General features: G+C 40.4%; 1 protein-coding gene across 2 annotated transcripts in view; it reads left to right on the forward strand.

Annotated features, from left to right (window-relative positions):
• The window catches only part of MYRIP (myosin VIIA and Rab interacting protein), a 287,231-nt gene that overhangs the window by 224,750 nt on the left and 38,818 nt on the right, over positions 1–23,663 (forward strand). For both annotated transcript variants that reach the window (XM_069473478.1, XM_069473479.1), the window contains exon 10: positions 8,194–8,433. In XM_069473478.1, coding sequence (XP_069329579.1) covers positions 8,194–8,433 — 240 coding nt within the window. The remainder of the gene's footprint in view (positions 1–8,193; positions 8,434–23,663) is intronic.

Below are 23,663 nucleotides of genomic sequence, written 5' to 3' on the forward strand. Positions count from 1 at the left end.
TTTGAAGTTTGTCCTCCACATCACTTATTTGATTTCCCAATGTTAATTCTCCTGTTACCATCTTCAAATGCAGGTCTAATCTTGCTGCTATGTTTTCAATTTTTCTGCAGTCTTTTGTCTTATCAGTCTCTCCATTTCATCTTATCCTGTAGTCTTTTAGTCTAAGTGTTTAGCCCTTAGAACTTTTTACACCTCTTCATTGAAACTCTGTATTACTACTCCCTAATAAGAATGCAAAACTGCTATCAGACATTGTGTCCTGGTTGCTAGTAAAATTCACGGGACACCTTCAGGCTAACTTTTGTTTCCTTTGCTCTGCAGTAGTTTTCTGTGGGCTCCATGTTAGCTTTTTCTATTAATAGTTCTTAAATGAGGATAATGCTATTTCCACCCCCATTGTTTGCCAATATCTACCATATCTGAATCATTTCCACTCTGCTAGCTTAAGCTAAGCAGGAGATTTTTTCCTACTTTTATTGCCTTGTTCTGTGTCTCTTTGATCAGATGTCTAAGAACCTACCCACAGTACTTAATATACATACAATGAATTAATGAATGGATGGAAAACAACAAACACCCTTGTACACTTTGCCTGGTTTTTGTAGTCTCTGCCCTAGGATTATGCTTAATGACTACACCACCCAGGATGCAGCATGGTACCATGGCTAGTCTTCCTTCCACCCACCTGAATGTTTTTTGGGTAGATACATTTTCCAAGTAGCTATAAAACAGGGAGGCACGGAGGAGTAGGGCTTATGCTTGGATGCTTAGAAAGTCCTACCACCACAATAGAAGGCTCAGCTGTTGTGCTTTTGTTTGTTTTATGGTGAGCATTTATCTTACATTTCTGGACCAAGGTTTGCAGTTAAGAGAATACTGACAGGAAGGTCAACAATTATTCTGACTACTCAGAAGAGGAAGGGGATGGGTCTCCAGATGGATTTTTTCAGTCCATTTCCATGGGCCTTGTATTTAATAAAAAATTTTCCTGTTCATTGACTGGCAACAAGCTGACTTCCATTGCTTTTTAGCTTTGTGAGTTTTCATCTTTTTCTGTATCTTCCCACACAATTTTGGTGGAAAATTTATATGAGAGATGTTTGCCAGATGCCATTTTAAAATGGAAACCTGCTGATTAATTTTTTGTTGATTAAGACTTCAGGATTGCAGGAGGCTGCTATTTTAGTTTCCTCTAGTGTTTCATTTTTGGTTCTACTCATTAGTGAAACTTGTTTTCTTGGAATAAATTTGCCCCTGTCTAGTATTCTAGGTTCTAATTATTCTTTAAAAATATATTAAGTTTCTTGCCATATTGAGATGCTACCAATTCTTTATAACTAATAATCTGTAAATATTCTTCTATTTAATATGTTTATGCCTTGCTCCAGAAATAATTTTAAATGGTTTATATAAATATGAACAGGAGAAAAATAAAGTAGGATAAAGGTAAAACTAGGGTAGGAAAATAAGTTGAAGCCAGGAGTAACATTAGTTCACAAAATGGATGCAATGAGGTCTTAATCTAGGCTAGAGATACCAAAAATTTGGCTCTGAGTTTCTAGAATACAATAGAAGGAGGGTGAAATCAGCAGTTTCCCAAGTTGTGGAAGCTCCCATAGAACAATAAACCTCTTCTTTAAAGGATGCTGCTCTTGGAGCTGAGATCCAACAGAAATTTATCTTGTGGATCCTTGTGGAAAGGATCCAGAATATAGCACCCTGTATTCTGGTAAACACATATTTTGGGGGCTGCTTCTCATGTCACTCAGTGTTGACCAGTGCATCATTAGCAGGCACAGTTCAGGCAAGTCGGGGCATATGTAGAGGAAGGATGGCTGCATCTCCAAGCCCTGTTTCATGAGTATTATGGAGCTCTGAGTTCAGGGAATGCTCTCTGACAAGTGCTTGCGAGACCATGCATGTTGGCAGAAAGCCAAGTTGGGGCTAGTAGAGACACCCCTCTGAGGACATTGAGGCTCCCAATAGGAACACCAACCTCTGAAGTGTGCCAAGAGAATGTCCCAAGGAAAGGCCTTAAAATCTGCTCAAAATTTGTATTTTAGTTCCCTCCAATACACAGACCAAGGAGCGATCATTCCCCTCTGCCCCTCAATCCTCTACCACTGATTTTCAAATATTTTTGGCATGAGCCTTTCCGTAAATGAAATCCGCAGAGAAGACAAATAGTAATATGGCCAAAAGTGGAGCTGCTCCAACCGGGGCAAGGCTGCCCCCGCCCCTCGCCCCTTTCTCCCACTTCCACAGCAGCCTAAGCGAGCACAAAAAATAACCCGGAACTCAGCAGAAGAAAAATCACAGTCAAGTTTCTGTCAAGCGATTCCCTGGGAGCATGAGAATTGCTTGAGGTGCCTTCCAAAGTAAACTGGTTGCAGAGAACATGTCTAGAAAGCGAAACACTAGCTGAATAATAGTGTTTCTTAAATATTAATATATAAAAAAAACATATATTTTTTGCCATAGGCCCTTTTGAGAACCTAATGAATACTCTAGGTTTTCTTCCAAAGGAGAGAAAAATATGAATAAACACAACAAAGTTTTATATCCAATGTCAGGGAGGTTTTAGAGCCTGGGGAGCCTCTCTGTATAGGATTGTTAACCAGGAGTCTTTTGGGTATTAAGGATCATCCACTGAAAATGATTACTTTAGTGTTGCAGGAGTTAAATTCTTTGGGGCCTCCTTTGGGGCATATATTAAATAGCAGGGCTATCATTAAGGCCTTTATATATATGTAGCAATAAAACCACGTCAACGCCAAGAAGGAAAATGTTGAGCTCTCTATTCCATATGGCAGGGACCCAAACGCAGCTCACGTGAAATGGACAGCAAATCATTAGAAGCCAGTGAAAAAAGGGGATCTGGACCACACCTCAGTCCCTCCACCCCAGCCCCTGCCCTGAACATCTTCCCATGGCCGCCAGGAAACCCCCCTCCCTGCTGATTCTGACTCTCACGCTGGCTCGAGGCCCAGGTTCTGAATCACACCCAAGTTCACGGGTCACTCAAAAGAGTCTGCCCCCAGCACAACCCAAAGAAAAAACAAGGATGAAACCCACTGTTAGTGCTGCTTTATTTCTGACAGATTTCTCCTCAAAGTGACAGACCAATTGTGGTCTGTATGAAAATAAGCATGTCTTAAATTCTGCCTGTTCCTCATGTAAACATTGGCCTGACAAGCGCAGGCTAGCAATTTTCCAGATACTTTGTATGGAATTGTCATAATTCTGGGAAATAAGTTACTGCCCTTTCAACAAATGGCATAGTCTAATTCCATCAGATAGGAGACTAGAAAGGGAAAAACACGTAATCTTCTCAACGACCTGCTTGAGTCACTGTCCAACATACTGCGTATGCTTAGTGTTCGGGTGAAGTTGTTTTGATGTTCAGGGTCACTTTGAAGTAGAACATGTTCTTCAGGCTGGAGATTCAGCAGCACCCTTCTGTCCTCTCAGTTCTGAGTTCCCAACAGGCTCTAAAAACCAACCTCTCTGTTCCCCCTTCCTCTGAATTCAGCTGGAAGTTTCCCATTCCCTGTTCAAGTAACATGTACCCATCTGCCTGTCTTACTAGGAAGTACATTTACTCTTATCAGTGTTTCTTAGTGCTTAGGGGACACGGATACCTTGTAAAAATCTGATGAAAACCAGTCACCCGCCTCTCCCTGGAAAAGCGTACATGCATACCAAAGTTTGCGAACAATGCCAGGGATCCACAGAGCCCCATCCGTGGAAGCCAACTTCATCAAGATTCCAACTTAGCATTTATTGTCCCAACTGTCATGGAAATGGACATTAAAATCAGCACATGAGAAAAGAAAATGTGTGTTTATAACATAGGGCAGGGATTGTTTAACACTTAGCAGGCTAAAAACATATCTATTTTCTCTGGAGATGTAAATATTTGTTCATCTACTTGATAAGTATTATGTGGCCAAATATTACTAAGTTATTTTTGAAGTTCTGGTGGCTTTTACTAATGATGGGTCCAGTTACGCTTATGCTATCACGTCTCCTGGGAGTCGGATCTGTGTGCATGTGATTAGAGACTTCTATGAACTCTAGGACCATCACTTAGCATTAACATGATTCTTGCCACTCAACTAAACTTGACATATGTCTTGATAATCTTTAGGATGCCATTCTTTAAGATTTGCTCAGGTATCACCTGTTCTAATTTCTCTTCCTGACAACATCCGCCTCGACCAACCAGGCGAGGGCCCCTCCTCTGAGTCTCATCGAACCCTTGCATGCGTGTGTTTTTCCCCAGTGTCACAATGCTCTGATTAGATGTTCCTCTCTCCACTGCACTGTGAACTCACCAGGGCAGGAACAGTGTCATTCACCCGTGAGCCCCAGTGGCCAGCACAAGGCTTGGCACATAGTAGGTGCTCAAAACCTGCTTGCTGAATATGAACTGAATCACAGCAATTCTTCATAATTTCTCATGCGCTAAATAAATAGATATAAAACATGACTGATCATGTTAAGCATGTGTTTTCTTTTGGGTGAACTATTTTAGCCTTATAAATTGGTGTTTCACAGTCTGTATATGCTAGGAACAATTAGGCCAAAGCTAAAGCAAGCAAAATAGAGTTAAGATGAATTGACAGTTCAATGTGTTAAATCTGAGTGGAGAGGATGAGGGAAGGTCAGCAGGTATGAGTTTGTAGCCAGTTGCTAACTTTCTGGCTAATTTAGTGCATACAAACAGTAGCAGAAAAACTATTAATGCTTGATAGATAGATAAAGCCCCATTCCTTAGGCTGATGTTTAACCCTCTGCAGTCTGACCCAGGCCTGATTTCTCCATACCCCGCAAGCTCCCCACCCTCCCCACTTCTGGGCCTTAGTCCTCTAACTATGCTAGATGGTTTCACGTGCCTGGGTCTTATTGGTCCTGCTGCTTCCTCATCAAAAATGCCTGTCCCCTGACTACATATTAAAATATTCCTCATCTTTCAAGAACCTGCTCAGAGGCCATCCTTCCTGTGGAGTCCCCGCCTCCCAGGCAAGGGAATTCCTTCTTCTCAAGCATGCTGGGAGCACGGGGTACTTCTCAGGAAGCCCTCATTATTGATTCTCACTCAGGACCAGGAAAAACAAGTCATTTCCAATAGATCCTTCTTCTTTTAATAATTCAGTCATTTTTTTTTTCATTTCTATTTCCTTATAATCACCTTTGGATAGGCATCTGCCTTCAGAATTTATACAGTTACAAACTACATCAAGTAAATTTGATGCACAAACATGAAGGATGAAAGACCCTGTCACACATCTTTTTAGCAAATAGGATAGTCCAGATTCTTGTTGCATAATATTGCATGATAAAGTCCTCCCTGTTTAATGACTAACTGGATGAAAATACCATATTTCTTTTTTATTCTTATCAATGTTGTTGATAATATTTACTGTCAATTCTTGAGTTTGAGAAAATTCACCTAGGACACTGTCATCTAAGGTCTCTTAGTCTGAGATTTCACTAATAACAATCAATTTCACCATCACTATTGAAATCTAGAGAGCTGTTCTCCTCTTTGAATGCATCTTCTGAATCATCTAATAATTGTGAAATGTTCTCTGTCAGTTTTCTTCTCTTTGCCATTATGAATTTTGAATTTGCAATTGTGTGCAGTGAAAGCTAAAAACAGATTCAAAATGGTGATGATTTATTTCACTACTGAATCATCCTTCTAGACAATTCCATTATTCAATTTACTATTATAGTCTCTTTTAGAATAATTGGGAATAAATGGTGAGTAATGATGTAAAATAATTCCCAGATGATGAAATAGCAAAATGTTTCAAATGATAGGAAAAATAAGATCACAAAAATCCCATCATATATCTTAGATGTATCAAAAGGTCTGATGAATCCATATGGTAATGCAAAATATAATGAGCTTTATTTCATTTAAAAAATAAGAAAGTTTTCTCTTTGTTCTTGGGAAGCCCTCTAAGAGAATAAAAGCTATGAAATATTAAGCCCTACAAATAGAACAACCCCAGGAGGAAAGTCAAAAATTAAAATTTGGTTCAGTGGGCTCTGATGGTATGGTATGCCGTGTGATGTACAATGAACATTTCAATACACATCTGTCCAACCGAAGGTCAGGAATAGAATAAGAATTATAATCTCTATTGTTAGATCCGGTTCCCCTTGGCCCCAGGAACAGAGAGGCAGAGTCACTGAGGCTGCAAAAAGGCAAAGGAGTTTATTAACTAGCCCCGGGCCAGGGTCCAAATTCCAGAGCACCAACGCAGTGGCCTCTCCAGGAACTAGGACCCCGCCCTGGGGTAAAGATTAGGCTTTTATACTTTTCTGTATGCTAGTTTTCACACGACACGTTATTCTGCACACAACACATTAGTCTGCACATGACATACCAGTCTGTACACGACACACTAGTCTGCACACGACATATTAGTCTGTACACGACACACTAGTCTGCACTTCATCCCCCTTCAGTTTATTTGTTCCTTTTGTTTAGAAGTGGCTGATCGCGTTGGCTCCTGGTTTGTTGACTCTAAGTTTCGAGCTTTTTGCACTGGCGCCAGTTGTAGTTATCATCCAGGGGAAGAGGAGGGTCTCCGACAGGCGAGGGGGGCTGTTGTTGCATACCTTCTAGTTTTTGGTTACAAGCGATACGGGGAACACACGCCCTGCACAAGCCGTTCATGCGCTGATCATGTCTTGCTCTTCTTATCTACTTAGTTGGTTGGAGGGCACCTGGATTCTCCAGCCCTTTATCAGAAAGCAACTTGCAGTTACCTCCCCGGGGCTTTGTTTTCCTTTACTTTAGTGAAGCCTGGCTTCATGAGCCAGGCTCCACTTACGCTAAGCACCAAGCCAGCAAGCCATATATACAGAAGCAGAACTAGGCTTCTCACATCCAGGAAGCCTAGCCTATCATGGAGTTACCTTTGTTCTTATCTCTGTTTTTCATTCTGATTAACTATATTTATTAAACAACTAAAAGCAAGCATAGTCACAGAAGCAAATAGCATCAGTTAGAATCAAAGAGAGCACACATTTTCCTACTATCAATTCCTGTTCTTCACTATGTCTTCCTGGAATGCCCCAGGACTGGTAAGGCCCTCACTCGTAGAAGGAGTTTAGGAGATATTCACTAAATGGATAGTAAGAGCAGGAGATGCAATTACTAAGCTGAAACTGTAATTATTAAGGGAATGTCACACAGTATTTCTTACATGTGTGCAAGGACCTTACACCATCTCAGAGTTCTTGTCTTTTGCATAAAATACTATTCTTCCCTCTCTCTGCATTTTAGCTAGGTGATTGTTACACTTTGACTCTCAACCCAAACATCACTTCTGCAGGAAAACCTCAAATCCCCAACCCCTCTCATCAAGTGCTTGTTTTGGGGCTGTCAGAACCACCCCCCCCCCCCCCGCCCCACCTCCCGCATGCGCACGCGCGCGCGCGCACGCACACACACACACACACACACACACACACGTCTTCTCTGCACTTAACCACCGTGAAAAGTTAGTATGCGCCCAACCTGTCTTCAACCCCTGGCCCCCCTACCCTGTTGGTTATTGGTTACAAAAATGCTGTCAGATAGAAGGAATAAGTTTTAGTGTTCAATAGCACAATAGGGTGACTACAATTAACAATATATTTCAAAATAGCTAGATTTGGAATGTTCCCAACACAAAGAAATAATAAATGTTTGAGGCGATGGATATCCTAATTACCCTGATTTGACCTTTACACATTGTATGCATGTATCAAAATATCACATGTACCCCATAAATTTGTACAATTATGTATCAATTGTTTTTAAGTTAGTATGTAAAGGTTTAGTGTGTCTCCTCCACTAGGGGGTGACCCCGGCAAGAGCCGGCCAGGTTTGGTGTCAGCGCTGGCACAGTCCTGCCCATGGTGAGAGCTCGGTGAGTAGTCTGTCAATGAAAAGAACTGAGTGAGTTCAAAACACTTTGCTGAGTACAGATGCTCACCTGCCTGAACCCTTTAACAAAGGGTTAAAATGCATGCATCTGAGAAAGTAAAAGTAAAAATCTATCAGAAGAGAAGGCAGACCAGGTAAGACTGTCTTCGACTATCTGTTCCTTTACGCAGAGGTTACCAGAGCAAGCAGCATCGTGACTGTGCCAGAGGGGTTCTCATCTTGTGACTCTGCCTGTCGTTTAGGTGTCGGGTGATTTATCGGAGGCCGACATCAGCAGTGAGGCTCGGCACCCCCGGACTCCCACAGACACCACGGAGGAGAAACTGAGAAACAGGTTGTACGAGTTAGCAATGAAAATGAGTGAAAAGGAGACTTCTTCAGGGGAGGATCAGGAGTCCGAACCCAAGACAGAATCTGAGAACCAGAAGGAAAGTCTGTCCTCTGAAGAGAACAGCCAGAGCGTCCAGGAAGAGCTGAAGAAGGTAAGGGCTGTGAAACCACCTGGAGATGGTTCGCGCTTCTGCAGCCGGGGTGTTGGGGAAAGGTTCTCTATTTGTGCAGAGCTGTGCTGGGTCCCCAAAGAGCTCTCTCTAAAATGCCCATCCCTGTATACTTGGGAGAGCCCAAGAGAACCCTTCTTGATCCTGCTGGATGGTACAATCAGGAAATAGTACCACATATCCTGGAAGGCTCCCGAGACCTCTTGTCTCCTTCTGTCCTTACCAAGGTAGCTCCCTGCTTCACGTCTGCTAATACCCTCATCTCTCTCGTTGGTAAAGAGCAGTGTTACGTCCCACCCCACTCACTCCGTGAAGAATTTTGCCCATAAACTGAGGTCATCTGGCCAATCCCTCTTTTAATCAGTGATGAGGCCTTGTGCCATAAGGTCTTTGTGTTCAAAGTGGCCTTCTGGATTGTTTATCTCTGCAGTTTTCAGATTTTGGTTTGCTTATTTGTTTTAGCCTCAGAATCCTTTCCTTATGTGGAATCCCAGTGTTTCAAACAGATAAAAGCATGGATGTCTTAGGGTCTCCAAAGCCCCAACCACTGTTCCTTGCCTTCTCCTGTCACTAGCTGGCCCCTGAGTTCAAGGGACACAGTTTGAAAACCACAGAAGATAAACCCACTCCTGACAGAAAGGAATCTCACACCCTCTTACCCCGTCAGGGCTCTGCGCACTGTCCTCTGGCGTGTGTCTGGGTTTCCTCGGCAGCTTCTCAAAGCACATTTGTGCTACACTTGCCACTTTAGAGTCAGGACATCCCTACCTGCCTCCAATGGAAGGGAAAAAACTAAGATTGCTTGAGTGTCTCCTCTGTCCCTGGTGCTTTACGTATGTTAATTAGCTCATTAAATAACCCTTTCAAATAGCTGCAGCTCATTTTTGCAGATGAGCAAACTGAGGCTGAGTCATTAAAGTACTTAACCCCAGGCCCACAGCTAGTAAGTTTCAGAGCTGAGGCTGCATCGCCAACCTGCTTGGCCTCAAATCACAGGCTCCTTCCTTTACAATGAGCTGCCTCTTCTGGAGCTCAGATAAGGTTTTGTCTGCCAATATCTAGATTTCTTTGCACTTGTAATATACTCGGTATGAAAGATTCTATTTCATCTTTGAAGTGATGATTCTGGTAGAGAAAAAACTGTATGTGCCATACAAGCTACCAAGTTCATGCACGGGTGAGTGAGCCCCCTTCGTGTGCTCAGCAGCTGAGCTGGGGTACTGTGCAACAGCCAGGCCAAAGGATAGTGGGGCTGTCATCCACGAATGAGCCCCTGAACCTCCCAACACCTCGCACTCTGCCTTTCACTCATCCCCATCCCACCCTCCACAGCCATCGTGTCCCCACCCATAAATCCTTCCCCTGGCATGCCTGTGGGCTGGAGAGTGCAGCTTGGTCTCCACAGGCAGCCCTCACTGGGATGTAGACTCCAATTTGTTGTTTCCTTAATGGTAAAGGGCTCTGTTACTTGAACTGATGCTGCATTATAGTCACATTTGTATGCTAGCGCTGAAAGCCAGATGGTAACTGAAGAATATCACATTATTTCTTACAATGGCTCTGTGTCCTGCCGGCTTTGTTGCCGGATGGTCCCAAGGCTCTAAAAACTCACCCTGTACCAGCGGCATGCCAGGCTGTGATGAGTCATGCACTGCCACCCGCATCAGCCTGCAGGGAGCAACCTCCTGGAGGCACAGACACCACCTGCATGTTCTCTCCTGGGCAGAATGTGAGCAGGGAAAGGAGGAGCCACTGGGAAAAATCCTGGGGACTCAGACAAGCTCCCCATGCTGACTCATACCCTCACTGAGCAGGAAATTAAGAGACTTGACTTTATTCAGACTCCCAAATGCATCAGCTTCTCAAATTTCAAGTCTTGCTCCCCCAACCTACCAGGAATCAATGAATTAAATATTCAACCAGATATCTTTTTTTGCATGTAAAAATCCATATAGCAAACAAAAAAGATAATATATTTTCCCCATCAGTCACGGACTACTCTGGTTAAAGAAAAACAGAAATATAGGTTTACATATTGAATATTATTTTAAAACAGAAGAGTATAGAGATAAGTTTTAGAATTAGACTGAGTTTGAAACACAGCCATGCAGTTTGCAAACTCTGTGGACTTTAGTTAGTGTCTTAACTCGCTGCCACTCCGTAGAACAAGCCAATGTCATTTCTTGCCTGCTTACTCTACCCCACCTCATAACTAGTCTCCTGTCCCTCCAGGCCCTTCCTGCCACCGCCTCCCCGGCACCCAAACCTTTCTGCACTCAGCAGCCCAAGCTGTCCTGCAGTCCCCGTGCCTGCTCTCAGCATGTCGACAGGCTCACGTCTGTCTTGGTTTTTAATTGAGCCCTAGGACCCAGCCCAGGTTTTCATTGTTGATTGAATAAATACATTTTGGCCTCATTTGTAAAGTGGGGATAATCATACTCCTTTACAGAGTTGTGAGGACTGAATTATGTAGTGTGGGGTTTAGCACATAGCAGGAGCCCAGCAAATCTTAATTATTGTATCCCTTTGAACAATCTCAAGGAAAACAAACTTCACTGTCATGAAATAACATCCGTCTGCTGGTACCGAAGGAACAGCATAGCGCCAATTCCCAATCAACACTTGCGGTGTCAAACTGTAGTTCTATAACCGCATTTGGTGCTCCTTCATGCTGTGCAGAATGCAAGTAGGGAAACAATGCATCAGACCCCCAGGTTGTCATCTTCAGGATCCGAGTAACTTTGACATCCTTGTGATCCAACCACTACTAGTTGGTATAACACACACACATGCACGTGCACTCACACACGCACATGCACACATACACATACACGTACACACACCCCTTTATTGGGGAGTGGATCTGGGCTAATGTGACTATTCCAGAAACTGCTGCTGCTCCATCCCCATCTCTTTACCTTGGTAATGCACACTGGCCCCAGTCGAACTGTATAAGGGCCTTGTCTGAGCAGCAGGAGCTCCTCTTTCTGTGCAAAAGACCAGCTGGAAGTACTGGAGAAATAGCACTCCCGGGAGCAGCCATAACCAGTGACTGACAGGAAGGGTGTAAATATCCCAGCTCCTTTGCCCCCAGTTGGTGTGGTGTCTCTGAGGCATGAGCCATGCATTGACTCCCCGAGTTCCCCAGCAGATTTAGCTCCCGCAGTGATAAATGGCTTCATAAGATAGGCTTTACTGATTCCCTTCCTTTCCCTGTCTCACTTCCCTGTTCCTCTGCCACCATTTCCTGAGATTGCCTCCCAAATAAACCACATGCACTCAAATCCTTGTCTCAGGGTCAGCTTCTGGGGGGAGCCCAGACTAAGAAGTAACCAAACAGGAGAAAACATCGCATTCCCAAATCACAAGTACTCACTTCTGTATTGTGAATAAGCAGTGAGAAAATCCAGACACCAAAGGACTTCTGATGGCCCTTATCCCACCCAGAAGCCTTGCACCAGACAGAGGGGGAGCTCAGCCAGGGCCTCCACCACTGTCCCTGCTGTCAGGGAGCCAGAGCAGAGGAAGGTGTGTACGCCCATAGACACAGTGACAATAGTGGCTATAACATCCCATCTAGGAATTGGGCCTTCAGAATCCTGTCCAGCTGCAGAAGAGCCATTTTTACTTTTTCTCAATTGGATTCAGACCTTTGCTATCGACAAACTTATCCCTACACTTGGGTTAAATGTCTCCCTTGGACTGGATATTTGGATGGTTTAAGGATGATCAATGCCATCTCAATTTTAACTAGCTGATGAACCAGCTTGGGGCCAATCCAAAAACCTCTTGGGAGCTAGATTCCCAAAGGGCCTTGTTTCTTCTTTAAGTAGCTACTTGGTTCCACCAGACCTGTGCTCATCCTTCCAAACCATGTGGTCCTCAGAGCCAGGGAAGGAGCACTTATTTCTCCTCCACCACTGTGCAGGTGGCCGTGCTCATGGTTCTGGCTGAAGTGGTTCTTTTTGCCTTTAGGGATGCAGATGCCGCACTCCTAAAGATGCAAGAAAGGCCAAGGACTCCTGGCCTGAGTCTGGAGACAACATGCAGGAGCCAAGTCTCCCACAAACCCCCTAATCTCTCCACGCCTGGAGCAGCAGTTCCCAAGGTCCCTCTTAGCTCCAAAATTCCGAGGTTCTAGATATGTGATAGATTAAATAGGTTTTTGCTTCCTAAGTACCATTTACAATACTGTTTATATGAAAAAAGATGTCTTATGTGTCAAATTTTTAAAACATGAGTCTTTATTGAAGGCCCAAATTAGCAAATTCTTTCACTGTAGTCAAATTTATATACACAGTGTCCTTAAAGCATTTTTATTTAAAGTGTCTTTGTTTATTAATTATCACAAGTAGCTGAACCATCATTGTGCTTTGTTTTTACAAGGAAGTCACCGAACAGCAAACGTCACCCATATTTATAGTTTCATGGAATGAGTCTCATCGAAGTACTGGGACTTCTCTAAACTAATCAATGTTTTTCCTCCTAAACAAAAGATTAATTTGTGCATCTTTTAATGGCTGCTTCCCAATTACTAAAGTCAGGCCACATGGAAACACAATCCTAGTCAATGGTGAAGGAGACATTTATTGACTGATGTCTGAGAAAACCCAGAGCCTTGGGTTTCTCAAGTTTAATGTGCTTGTGAAAAAATTTTTGTTGATGTCATGGTGTTAACATAAAATCAAGTATTATTGTCCACATGTGTCTCATCCTCATAAAATAACTCACCATTCACATGAAGATACAGAGCCTTTCATCTCAGGAAGCGTTTCATTCCAGAAGAGTGTCTTCATCTTCACTTATTGCTAGCGTGAATATAGTATTAGATATTGACTTGTAACTTCCACGTTATACTGATTTCAATAGGCCTTATGGCTATTGAAGAATTAACACCTCTTTTCCAACTTTCTATTTAAATGCTGCCCTAGGAAAAAAGAGAAGCTTTAGCTGTCCACTTAGAGCTACAGCTCTTATCCACAGTGCTTGAACAGGTGAGGAGGTTTCATTTCATTCATGCTCTCATTGGCACCATTCGTTCCTACAACTGTGTTCTGTGGGGTGGGGGGCCTGCCAGGCTGGGAAGGCAGAGTTCTAGGAGGTCTCTTGGATCACAGGGGCTTCTGTAGAATAGCTTCCTCTCTAGGGAAAAGATGAACTGAGTGCTAGAGAAAGATTGTCCAGAACTCCCATGCACACATTCCTTCAAGCCTCTGTAAAATGCAGGTGTTAGCTGAAAGGCCAGGAAAAAGATATCACCCCAGCCACAGCAGTAGAATGAGACACAGGAAAGATATGGTTTGAAGAGAGAAAAGCAGAATTGCTCTCTAGAAGGTTGTGAGTATAAAGGTCTTGAAAACAAGGCACTAGTTCAGAGCTCTCACTCCACAGAAGCCCAGAAGTAAGATGCCCTGGAGAGCCAGGACTGTAGGTGGGGAGAAGAGAGAGGAAGCAAGACTCTGTGTGTCCGAAGCTCTGCAGAACAGGAAAGATCGCACTCTTGGAAAACATTTCTTGGTTGCAAGAATATAAAAACCAGAGATGGAAAAATATGTATACCAGTCTGTCCTACAAACACAAATACCAAAATCCTAAAGAAAATACTAGCAAACTGAATTTTGCAACATTAAGAGACTCACATGTCACAACTAATATATTTTTTCTGAGAATGCAAAATAAAGTGAATACCAGGAACCCCCACAGTTATAACAAATCATTTAGTAAGTACTCTTTTTTCAAAGCACATAATAATCTCAACTGATGTCAAAATAGCCCTTGGAATAATCAACACATATTCCATGGTGGCGGGGGAAATCTCTCAGTGGAATAGAAAGATAATTCCATAATATAATGAAAAATCGCCATTTCAGAACACTACAACGAAACCCTAGGGGTTTTTTTTTTTCTGGATGATAACTCATTTTAAATGTCAAAACATCATGAACATCATAATATTTCATTATTGATCAAAGAAATACATGACAAAGAGATGAATTTGTAAATGCTTTTACATAAATATGTATTTTGTTAAAATAACATGTACATGTTTAAAAAATAATAAGTATATATGGCTTTAAGATTTATTTTAAATCATAGGTGAATAATAGATAATTATTTAGAAAATAGTGATTGTTTCTAAAGAAGTAACCAAGCAAAACTGATTCTAAAAGGATTATAAAACCTGAGCAGACCATAGAAGAAATTGACAAAGTGGTCTAAGAATTATTCCTCAGAAAGAAGCTAGTCTCAGGTATCTTTGGCAATGAAATCTATCAAACATACATGGTGCTAATTTCCCATACTATTTAAACTATTCTTGAGCATTTAAAAAAATGGAAAACATTCCAGTTTATTTTATTTAATTAAAGCCTAGGCCTGAATCCAATGCAAAAATCACACACCACCAAAAATTCACATATTGTGAGCAAACATTCAAAAATTCTCACCATGTTAGCAAATTGTTTTCAACTACATATTAAAATAATAATTTACAGTGGCCAAGTAGGATTCAGTCTAAGAATGTAATAATATCAATTTTAGGAAATCTATTAACATTTTTCATTATATTTATACGCTAAGGGGGGGAAAACATGATTATTTCATTAAATTCTTAGCTTGATATCTGACATATAGTAAGAAATTCATAAATATTGAATGAAGATTAAATTCCAAAATAACAGCTAATAAAGTGAACAACTGTTTCTGATAAAATGGGAAGATAAAAACTTCACAGGAGTGGCTGGTAGCCTTTTGTGGGTTTACTGACCTTTCAGTGAATTTGGTAAACATTATGAACCCTCTCTCCATAAAGTGTAAAAAATTAAAATGATTTGGATGAAATTGGAGAGTCACAGATCACATGAAGCCCGTCCATATACCCCAAGTTAAAAAATAACTATTGACAAAAAGAAGACAAAGTTGTCTTCTATTATTTTATTATTTTATTATTCAACATTGGTCTGGCATTCTCACCAATACAGTAAGACAAGAAATAAAAGTTACCAATATTGGGTAGAAGAAAAAATTGCAATGCTGTATTACTGACTTTAGACTTCTGAACTAAGATAATAAAATCAACTAAAAAGATTATTAGAAATAATGAGTTTGGCAGAGTAACCTATCATACAAGCAAAGATTTCCTATGTACCAGCAGTAACCTCTCAGAAAATATAAAGGGAAAATCTTATTTACAATACACGAAAAGTATACACGGTGTTCAACATACACTTGGCATACAACCCAACAATCTCACTCTTAGGTATTTACCAAATAGAAATGAAGACCTATATCCACATACACACACAATGGATTGGGAATGTTTATAACAGCTCTGTTCATGATCACCAAAAACCGGAAGCAACCCCAATGCCCATCATTTGGTGAATGGATACACTGTTACATTCATACAATGGAATATTACTTGGCAGTGAAAAGATATGTATCACTTAGAGGTGCAATGACATTGAGAATCTCAAAAGCTTTATGCTGACGTCAAAAAAAGATTTTAAAGATTACGTATTGCCCATTTATATAACATTCTGGAAAAGGAAAACTATATGGACAAAAAACATATCCGTGGTGGCAAGACAGTGGGGTGGGGGGAAGACTGATATAAAGTGAGACATGAGGCAGTTTTTTTTAGTGTGATGGAATTATTCTATATCTTGATTTGGTAGTGGCTATACAACTCCACACACTTGTCAAAATTCATAGAACTATACGCCTTTAAAGGTTGAATTTTACTGTGTGTAAGACACACACAGTAAATTCAAGAAAATTTCAGCCACAATAACAGCGGTGCTAACACTAGAATACGCAAACAGATTAATGAAACAGAATAGAAAATACAGAAAACAATGTAAATATAATATGACGTGACAACAATACATTTAATGTCAGTGGGAAAAGATTAAGAAATATTAGATTATTTAACAAACTATGTAGCACAAGTTGTTTAATCATTTGAGAAAAACTAAATTAAATCCATACATCATACCACATACAAGAATAAATTCTCAATTGGCAGGAGTTTAAAATGTTAAGTACAAGAACCTATTTAATTACTAGAATAAATTATAAATGAATATTTTGTACCATTAGAACAAGAAAGGCCAGAAACTCTAAAAGAATAAAATATTAATATATGATTGTATAAAAATTAAGAACTTACGTTCATCAAAAAACCCCATACAATTAAAAGGAAAACAGTAATTAAGAAGACACATTGCTTAAATATATAACGAAGAATTAGTATCTTTATAACACCAATGGATAAAGGGTAATGCACATAAGCAGGCAAGTCACCAAAATAAAGAAAGACTGTGAATAGTCAATAAGCATATGAAAAAATATTTAACTTCAGTTGTATTACAATTTTTATTTCACACCCAGAACTCCATATGGTTGACACTGATTTTTTTTTACTCAACAACTATTTATTCAGTGTCTCAATGTGCCCAGCACTATAGAAGCATTGGAAAAATGGCCATGAACAAGGTGAAGTTTATCATTTGCTCAGACAATCAATAAAGATGCAAATTAAAATAATGAGATGCCACTTTGGCCTAACAAATTGGATGATTAAAAAGAATGATAGTCAGTATTGGTAAGAATTCAGAAAAACAGGCAGTGTACTGCCCATAAAATAGTGGGAGCACGTATTAGAACTTGGTAACTTGGTAACCCAAAGCAATCAAAGAGTGCACACCCTTTGATCCAGCAATTGTACTTTCAATCATTTATCCTAAGGAAAAACTGGACAAGCAGCCAAGGATTTATTACAATGCAGTTTAACAAAGCACTGTGTTTTTATTGTAGGGAGACATTGGAAACAGCACAAGTGAACAATAATAAGGGATTCTTGGAGAAACGAGGGGATGAGGTCCAGATGACAGATGGGATGTAGGCACTAATGTAGGCTAAGATAGATTGGTCCAGGTACAAGTAGGTGGGTAAATTTAATGTCAGGAAGTTGAGGACGTTTTGCTTTATGTCCTATGTTTTGTTTTGGTTTTTTTTTTTACCTCCACCTCTATATCTGTCTGTATCTCTGTCTGAGGCAAGTTTTTCTTCTGAAGGTGAGGGGATAATGGAATTGGAGTTTCAGGATTGTGAAGAGCGTTTGAAATAGTTATTGCATAGAATGTGAAGAATACAACGGAGAGAAATAGGAAGTCCCCAGGCAGCACTGAAGGCCTAGATAAGATCACATCATGAACACTTACCTTAAGTATAAAGAGCCTGTAAAAGAGTACAACAACCTTGAATGCAATTAAATGCAAAATAAAAAATCCATTCTATTCAAAGAAAATGTCTATTCCTAACAGGTCTATTCATAAATTCACATCATTTGGCATAACTATACAGTATGACTCAAATGGTTCTGGGATTTACAGTAGAACTCCCCATTTCAGAGGTTTCTAGTTTTGCCATTATTTTTTTTAAAAAAATATCAAGAAGGTACAAATGTTTTTGGTTACATGGATCACTTTTGTAATGCTTGAGTCCCAGCTATAAGTGTGCCCATTACCCAAATAATGTTCATTGTACCCAATAGGTAGGTGTTTGCCCCTCCCCTCTGCACCGCTTCCCCCTCTTGATTTACACTGAGTTTTACTTCCTTCTCTGCACATTTGTGCTCATTGGATAGTTCCAATAGAATAATGAGTACATGTGGTATTTGTTTTTCCATTCTTGAGATATTTTGCTTAGGAGAATAGTCTCCAGTTCCATCCAAATTGTTGCAAAAGGCGTCAATTCATCCTTTTTATGGCTAAATAGTGTTCCGTGGTATACATATACCACATTTTATTAATCCACTCATGAATTTATGAGCACTTGGGTTGATGCCACATCTTTGCAATTGTGAATTGTACTTCAATAAGCATTTGAGTGCAAGTGTATTTTTGATAGACTTCTTTTCCTTTGGGTAATACCCAGTAGTGGGATCAAATGGTAGGTCTGCGTTTAGTTCTTTGAGAACTCTCCGTACTGTTTTCCATAGAAGTTGTACTAATTTGTAGTCCCACCAACAGTATGTAAGTGTTCCTTTCTCTCTGCATCCACTCCAGCATCTATTGTTTTAGGACTTTATAATAAAAGCCATTCTAACTGGGATAAGAAGATATCTTATTGTGATTTAGATTTGCATTTACCTGATGATTAGTGATGTTGAGCATTTTCTCATATGCTTATTGACCATTTGTCTATCTTCTTTTGAAAAGCTTTTGTTCATGTCTTTTGCCCACTTTTAAAGAGATAGGTGGTTTTTATCTAGGTACTCTATTTTTTTTATTCCATTGGTCTATATCTCTATTTTTGTACCAACATCATGCTGTTTTTGTTACTATTGCCTTGTAATATAGTTTGAAGTCTGGTAATATGATGCCTCCAGGTTTGTTCTTTTTGCTTAAGGTTGCTTTGGCTATTTGGGCTCTTTTCTGGTTCCAAAGGAAGTGTAGAATTATTTTTTCTAGATCTGTGAACTATGATGTTGGTATTTTGATGGAGATTTCATTGAATCTGTAAATCACTTTTGGTAGTATAGACATTTTAACAATGTTGATTCTGCCAATGCATGGGCATGATATGTTTTTCCATTTGTTTGTGTCCTGTGTAATTTCTTTCCTCAGTGTTTTATAGTTCTCCTTGTAGAGATCTTTCCCCTCCTTGGTTAAGTATATTCCTAGGTATTTTATTCTCTTTGTAGCTGTTGTGAATGGTGTTGAGTCTTTGATTTGACTCTCAGCTTGACTGTTATTGGTGTATAGAAATGCTACTGTTTTATGCACACTGATTTTGTATCTCGATACTTTGCTGAATTTATTTATCAACTCCAGGAGTCTTTTGGTAAAGTCTTCAAGGTTTTCTAGGTACAAGATCCTGTCGTCAGCAAAGAGCAATGGTTTGACCTCCTCTTTCCCAATTTGGATACACTTTATTTCATTCTCTTACCTGATTGCTCTGACTAGAACTTCCAGCACTATGTTGAATAGTAGTGGTGACAGTGGGCACCCTATTCTTGTTCCAGTTCTTAGGCAGAATGTTTTCAACTTTTTCCCATTCAGCATGATGTTGGCTGTGGGTTTGTCATGTATGGCTTTTATAATTTTGAGATATGTTCCTTCTATGCCTAGTTTGTTGACAGTTTCTACCATGAAAGGGTGCTGGATTTTATCAAATGCTTTTTCTACATCTATTGAGATGATCATATGGTTTTTGTTTTTGCTTCTGTTTATGCGATGAATTACATTTATTGATTTACATATGTTGAACCATCCTCGCATTCCTGGGATAAAACTCACTTGCTCCTTATTTTTATGATGTGCTGCTGAATTCAGCTCGCTAGTATTTTATTAAGGATTATTGCACTTATATTCATAAGGGATATTGGTCTGTAGTTTTATTTTCTTTTGTTATTGTTGTTGCTGTGTCCTTTCCTAGATTTGGTATCAAGGTGATACTGGCTTCATAGAATGAATTGAGAAGTCCCTCCTTCTCAATATTGCAGAATAATTTCTGTAGTATGAGTACCAGCTCTTCATTGTAGGTTTGGTAGAATTCAGCTATGAATCCATCTGGTCCAGGGCTTTTTTTTTGTTGGGAGGTTTTTTATAACTGCTTCAATCTCACTACTCATTATTGATCTGTTCAGGAGTTCTGTTTCTTCCTGATTGAGTCTTAGGAGGTTGTGTGTTTGTCCATTTCCTCTACATTTTCTAGTTTATGTGCACAGAGGTTTTCATAGTATTTATGGATGATGTTTTGTATTTCTGTGGTATCAGTTGTAACATCTCCTTTTTCATTTATGATTGAGCTTATTTGGGTCCTTTCTCTTCTGTTCTTGGTTAATCTAGCAAGAGGTCTTTCAATTTTATTTATCTTTTCAAAGAACTAACTTTTTGTTTTGTTGATCATTTGTATTTTTGTTTGTTTATTTTCAATTTTATTTATTTCTGCTCTGATCTGTGTTATTTCTTTTTCTGCTGGCTCTGGATTTGGTTTGTTCTTCCTTTTCTAGTTCCTTAAGCTATGACATTAGGTTGTTAATTTGTGATCTTTCTGTCTTTTTAATGTAGGCATTTAAGGCTGGGAATTTCCCCCTAAGGAATGCTTTTTTTTCCTCTGTCCCATAGATTTTCATCACTTGCATCTCCTTTGTTGTTCAGTTCAAAGAATCTTTTGATTTCCATCTTAATTTCATTGTTGGCCCAATAATCATTCAGCAGCAGGTTGTTTAATTTCCATGACTTTGTGTAGGTTTAAGTGTTTCTCCTGTGATTGATTTCTAGTTTTATTCAGCTGTAATCTGAGAAGATACATAGTATGATTTTGATTTTTCTGAATTTCTTGTGACCTGTTCTGTGACCTAAGATATGATCAGTCTCAGAGAATGTCCCATGTGCTGCTGAGAAGAATGTATATTCAGTAGTTTTGAGGTAGAATGTTCTGTAAATGTCTGTTAGGTCCATTTGTTCTAGAGTCCCATTTAAATCCTATGTTTCTTTGTTGATTTTCTGCTTTGATAATCTGTCCAGTTCTGTCAGTGGAATGTTGAAATTCTCAGCAATTAAGATGGTGCTATTTATTTCTTTGCTTAGCTCTAGTAAAATTTACTTTATGAATCTGGGTGTTCCTGTGGTAGGTGCATACATATTTAGAATTGTTATATCTTCTTGTTGAATTGCTCTCTTGACCATTATATAACGACCATCTTTGTCTTCCTCCACTTTTGTTGGCTTAAAGTCAATTTTATCTGATATGAGAATGTTTATACCTACTCTCTTTTGACTTCCATTTGCATGGAATATTTTTTTCCATCCTTTCATGTTGAGTCTTTGTGCATTTTGTCCTTTAGATGAGTTTCCTGGAAACAGCAGATAGTTGGGTTGTGTTTTTTCATCGATTTAGCTAGCCTATGTCTTTTGAGAAGAGCATTCAGACCATTAACGTTAAGTGATAGAATTGATATGTGGATGTTGATCTGTTCATCCTGTTGGGTAGTACCTTATTGCTTTGTTTTACCTCTTGTGCTATTGTTTTATATGAGTTGTAAGTTTGGGGGGGTGTGCGTGATTTTATATCCAATGGTCCATTTATATTTTGTATGACTGGTGGGTATCTGTTGTGCTCATTGGTGTATTTGCTTTTCTGAGTATTTCTGGCAGGGCTTGTCTGGTCATGGCAAATTCCCTCAGTGTTTGTTTGTCTAGAAAAGACTGACTTTCTCCATCAATTGTGAAACTTAGTTTTGCAGGATACAAAATTCTAGTCTGGCAGTTGTTCTGTTTAAGAAGATTGAAGATGGGACCCCATTGCCTTCTGGCTTATAAGATTTCCACTGAGAAGTCTGCAGTTAGCTTGATGGGTTTTCCTTTGTAGGTTATTTTTTGCTTTTGTCTTGCTACTTGCAGAATTTTCTCCTTCATTTTTACTTTGGCCAGGTTGATTACTATGTGTCTTGGAAATGTCCTGTTTTCCTGTTCGTTATGAATTTTCCTTGTGTTTGATATCCATCTTGTATCTGTATGTCCAAATCTCTGGAGATACCAGGGAAATTTTCCTCAATAATTCCCTCAAATAGGTTTTTCCATGCTTTTAGCTCTTTCTTCTTCTCCCTCAAGTACACCTATAATTCAAATGTTAGTTCACTTCGCATAGTCCCATATCTCTCAGTGATTGCTCAGACTTTTTTATACTCATCTCTGCCTCATTGCATGACTGGGTTATCACAAGGGCCTTGTCTTTAGTTCTGAGATTCTTTCTTTTCCTTGGTTTAGTCTGTTGAAGCTTTTTTCCACATTTTAAAATTCCCTAAATGACTCATTTCTTTAAGTTCTATTATATCCTTTCTCATGTTGTCTAGCTTTTTGCAACTTTTTCATTGATTTCCTGCAATTTTTTTTTTTTTTGGCTTCTTTTTGTTGTTTCCCAACTTTCTCATCAATTCCATTCATCTTATTTTCCATCCATATTCTGAATTGCATTTCTGTCATTTCAGCAATTTCCTTGTGGGTGGCATCCACTACCATAGCACCATTGTGTTTCCTTGGGGTGTCAAACTATTTTGTTTTTTCATGTTTCCAGGGTTCTTTTGCTGGTTTCCTCTCATCTGGCTCCTCTTCTCTCAGCTCTGGGTTAATAGGATTGCAGGGCTCTCCTTTGCTGGGAACTCTCCTGTTTCATCAGGGGATGGGGAGGACCCTAGATGGAGCTTTTGTGTTAGGAATATTGACCCATCAGGGTAGGGACAGGTGCACTGAGAGCCTGTAAAACAGCTGTTCTGTTTTAACTCATTCCTCTATGATTGTTATAGTTCAAGCCAGTGCTGGATGATCTTCATGTGGGGTGGAGGGTTGTTCCCCAGCCAAGTTGGGGGCTGGCTGAGATCTCCTCCTCAGCGGCTGTTGCTGTGGAGGATTGTTCTGCCTAGAGTCACCAGAGGAGGCAATAGTGACAGCTGAGTTAGTCCATTTAGGCAGTGGTCGTGGATGACTGGGCAGTGGGCCTTTGCTTGATCCAAGTCCAGGAGTAATGGCTACTCATGGCTTGAGGGTCCTGAGTGAAATGTTGGACCTTGGGAGGTTCCACCAACCTAGCAGCGGTGGTGAGGACTCAATGGTGGGGTCTTGGGGGCCAGGCTCAACTCTGGAATCCTATGGGTGGTGTTCCAGGCCCAGTGGGGGCCCTGGAGTTCCAGGGGCAGAGCCTTGGGCTCAGGTACAGGGAGAGCTTCAAAGCTGGCTCTGGGGATTATGGGGGCAGAGCCACACATATGGAGGGCTGTCCCTGCCAGCATGGAGACTTCTGATGCCCAGTCGTGCAGGCAGGGATTTTTGTCTCAGTGTGGAGGGACTGCATAGGCAGGCTGGAGCTGCTGGTTGGCCAGGGTTTTCCCCCTACACCTAGGACCCACTGAGTCTGTCAGCCAAGGCTTCCCAGGTGGTTCCTGTGATGTATGAGATTCCTCCTCTGCTCACATCTTACGCAGGGGAGGAGATGTGCTTAGCCCTTAGTCACAGGGCACAACACAGGGAGTTTCCGCTCTGTCTGCTCCCTCCCCGGCTGCAAAGGCTATTGCTGGAAGGCTGAGTCCCTAGTGGGCCTGGCTCCATGCACAAGAGCAATCAGGATGGTGTCAGTTGTGGAAACCTGGGATTGGCAGCTACCAGATCTCTGCTTTCCACCTGCTCTCTGGTGCAATGCCTCTGCAC

This window comes from Eulemur rufifrons, chromosome 7 (genome assembly GCF_041146395.1).
Source record: "Eulemur rufifrons isolate Redbay chromosome 7, OSU_ERuf_1, whole genome shotgun sequence".
NCBI lineage: Eukaryota > Metazoa > Chordata > Mammalia > Primates > Lemuridae > Eulemur > Eulemur rufifrons.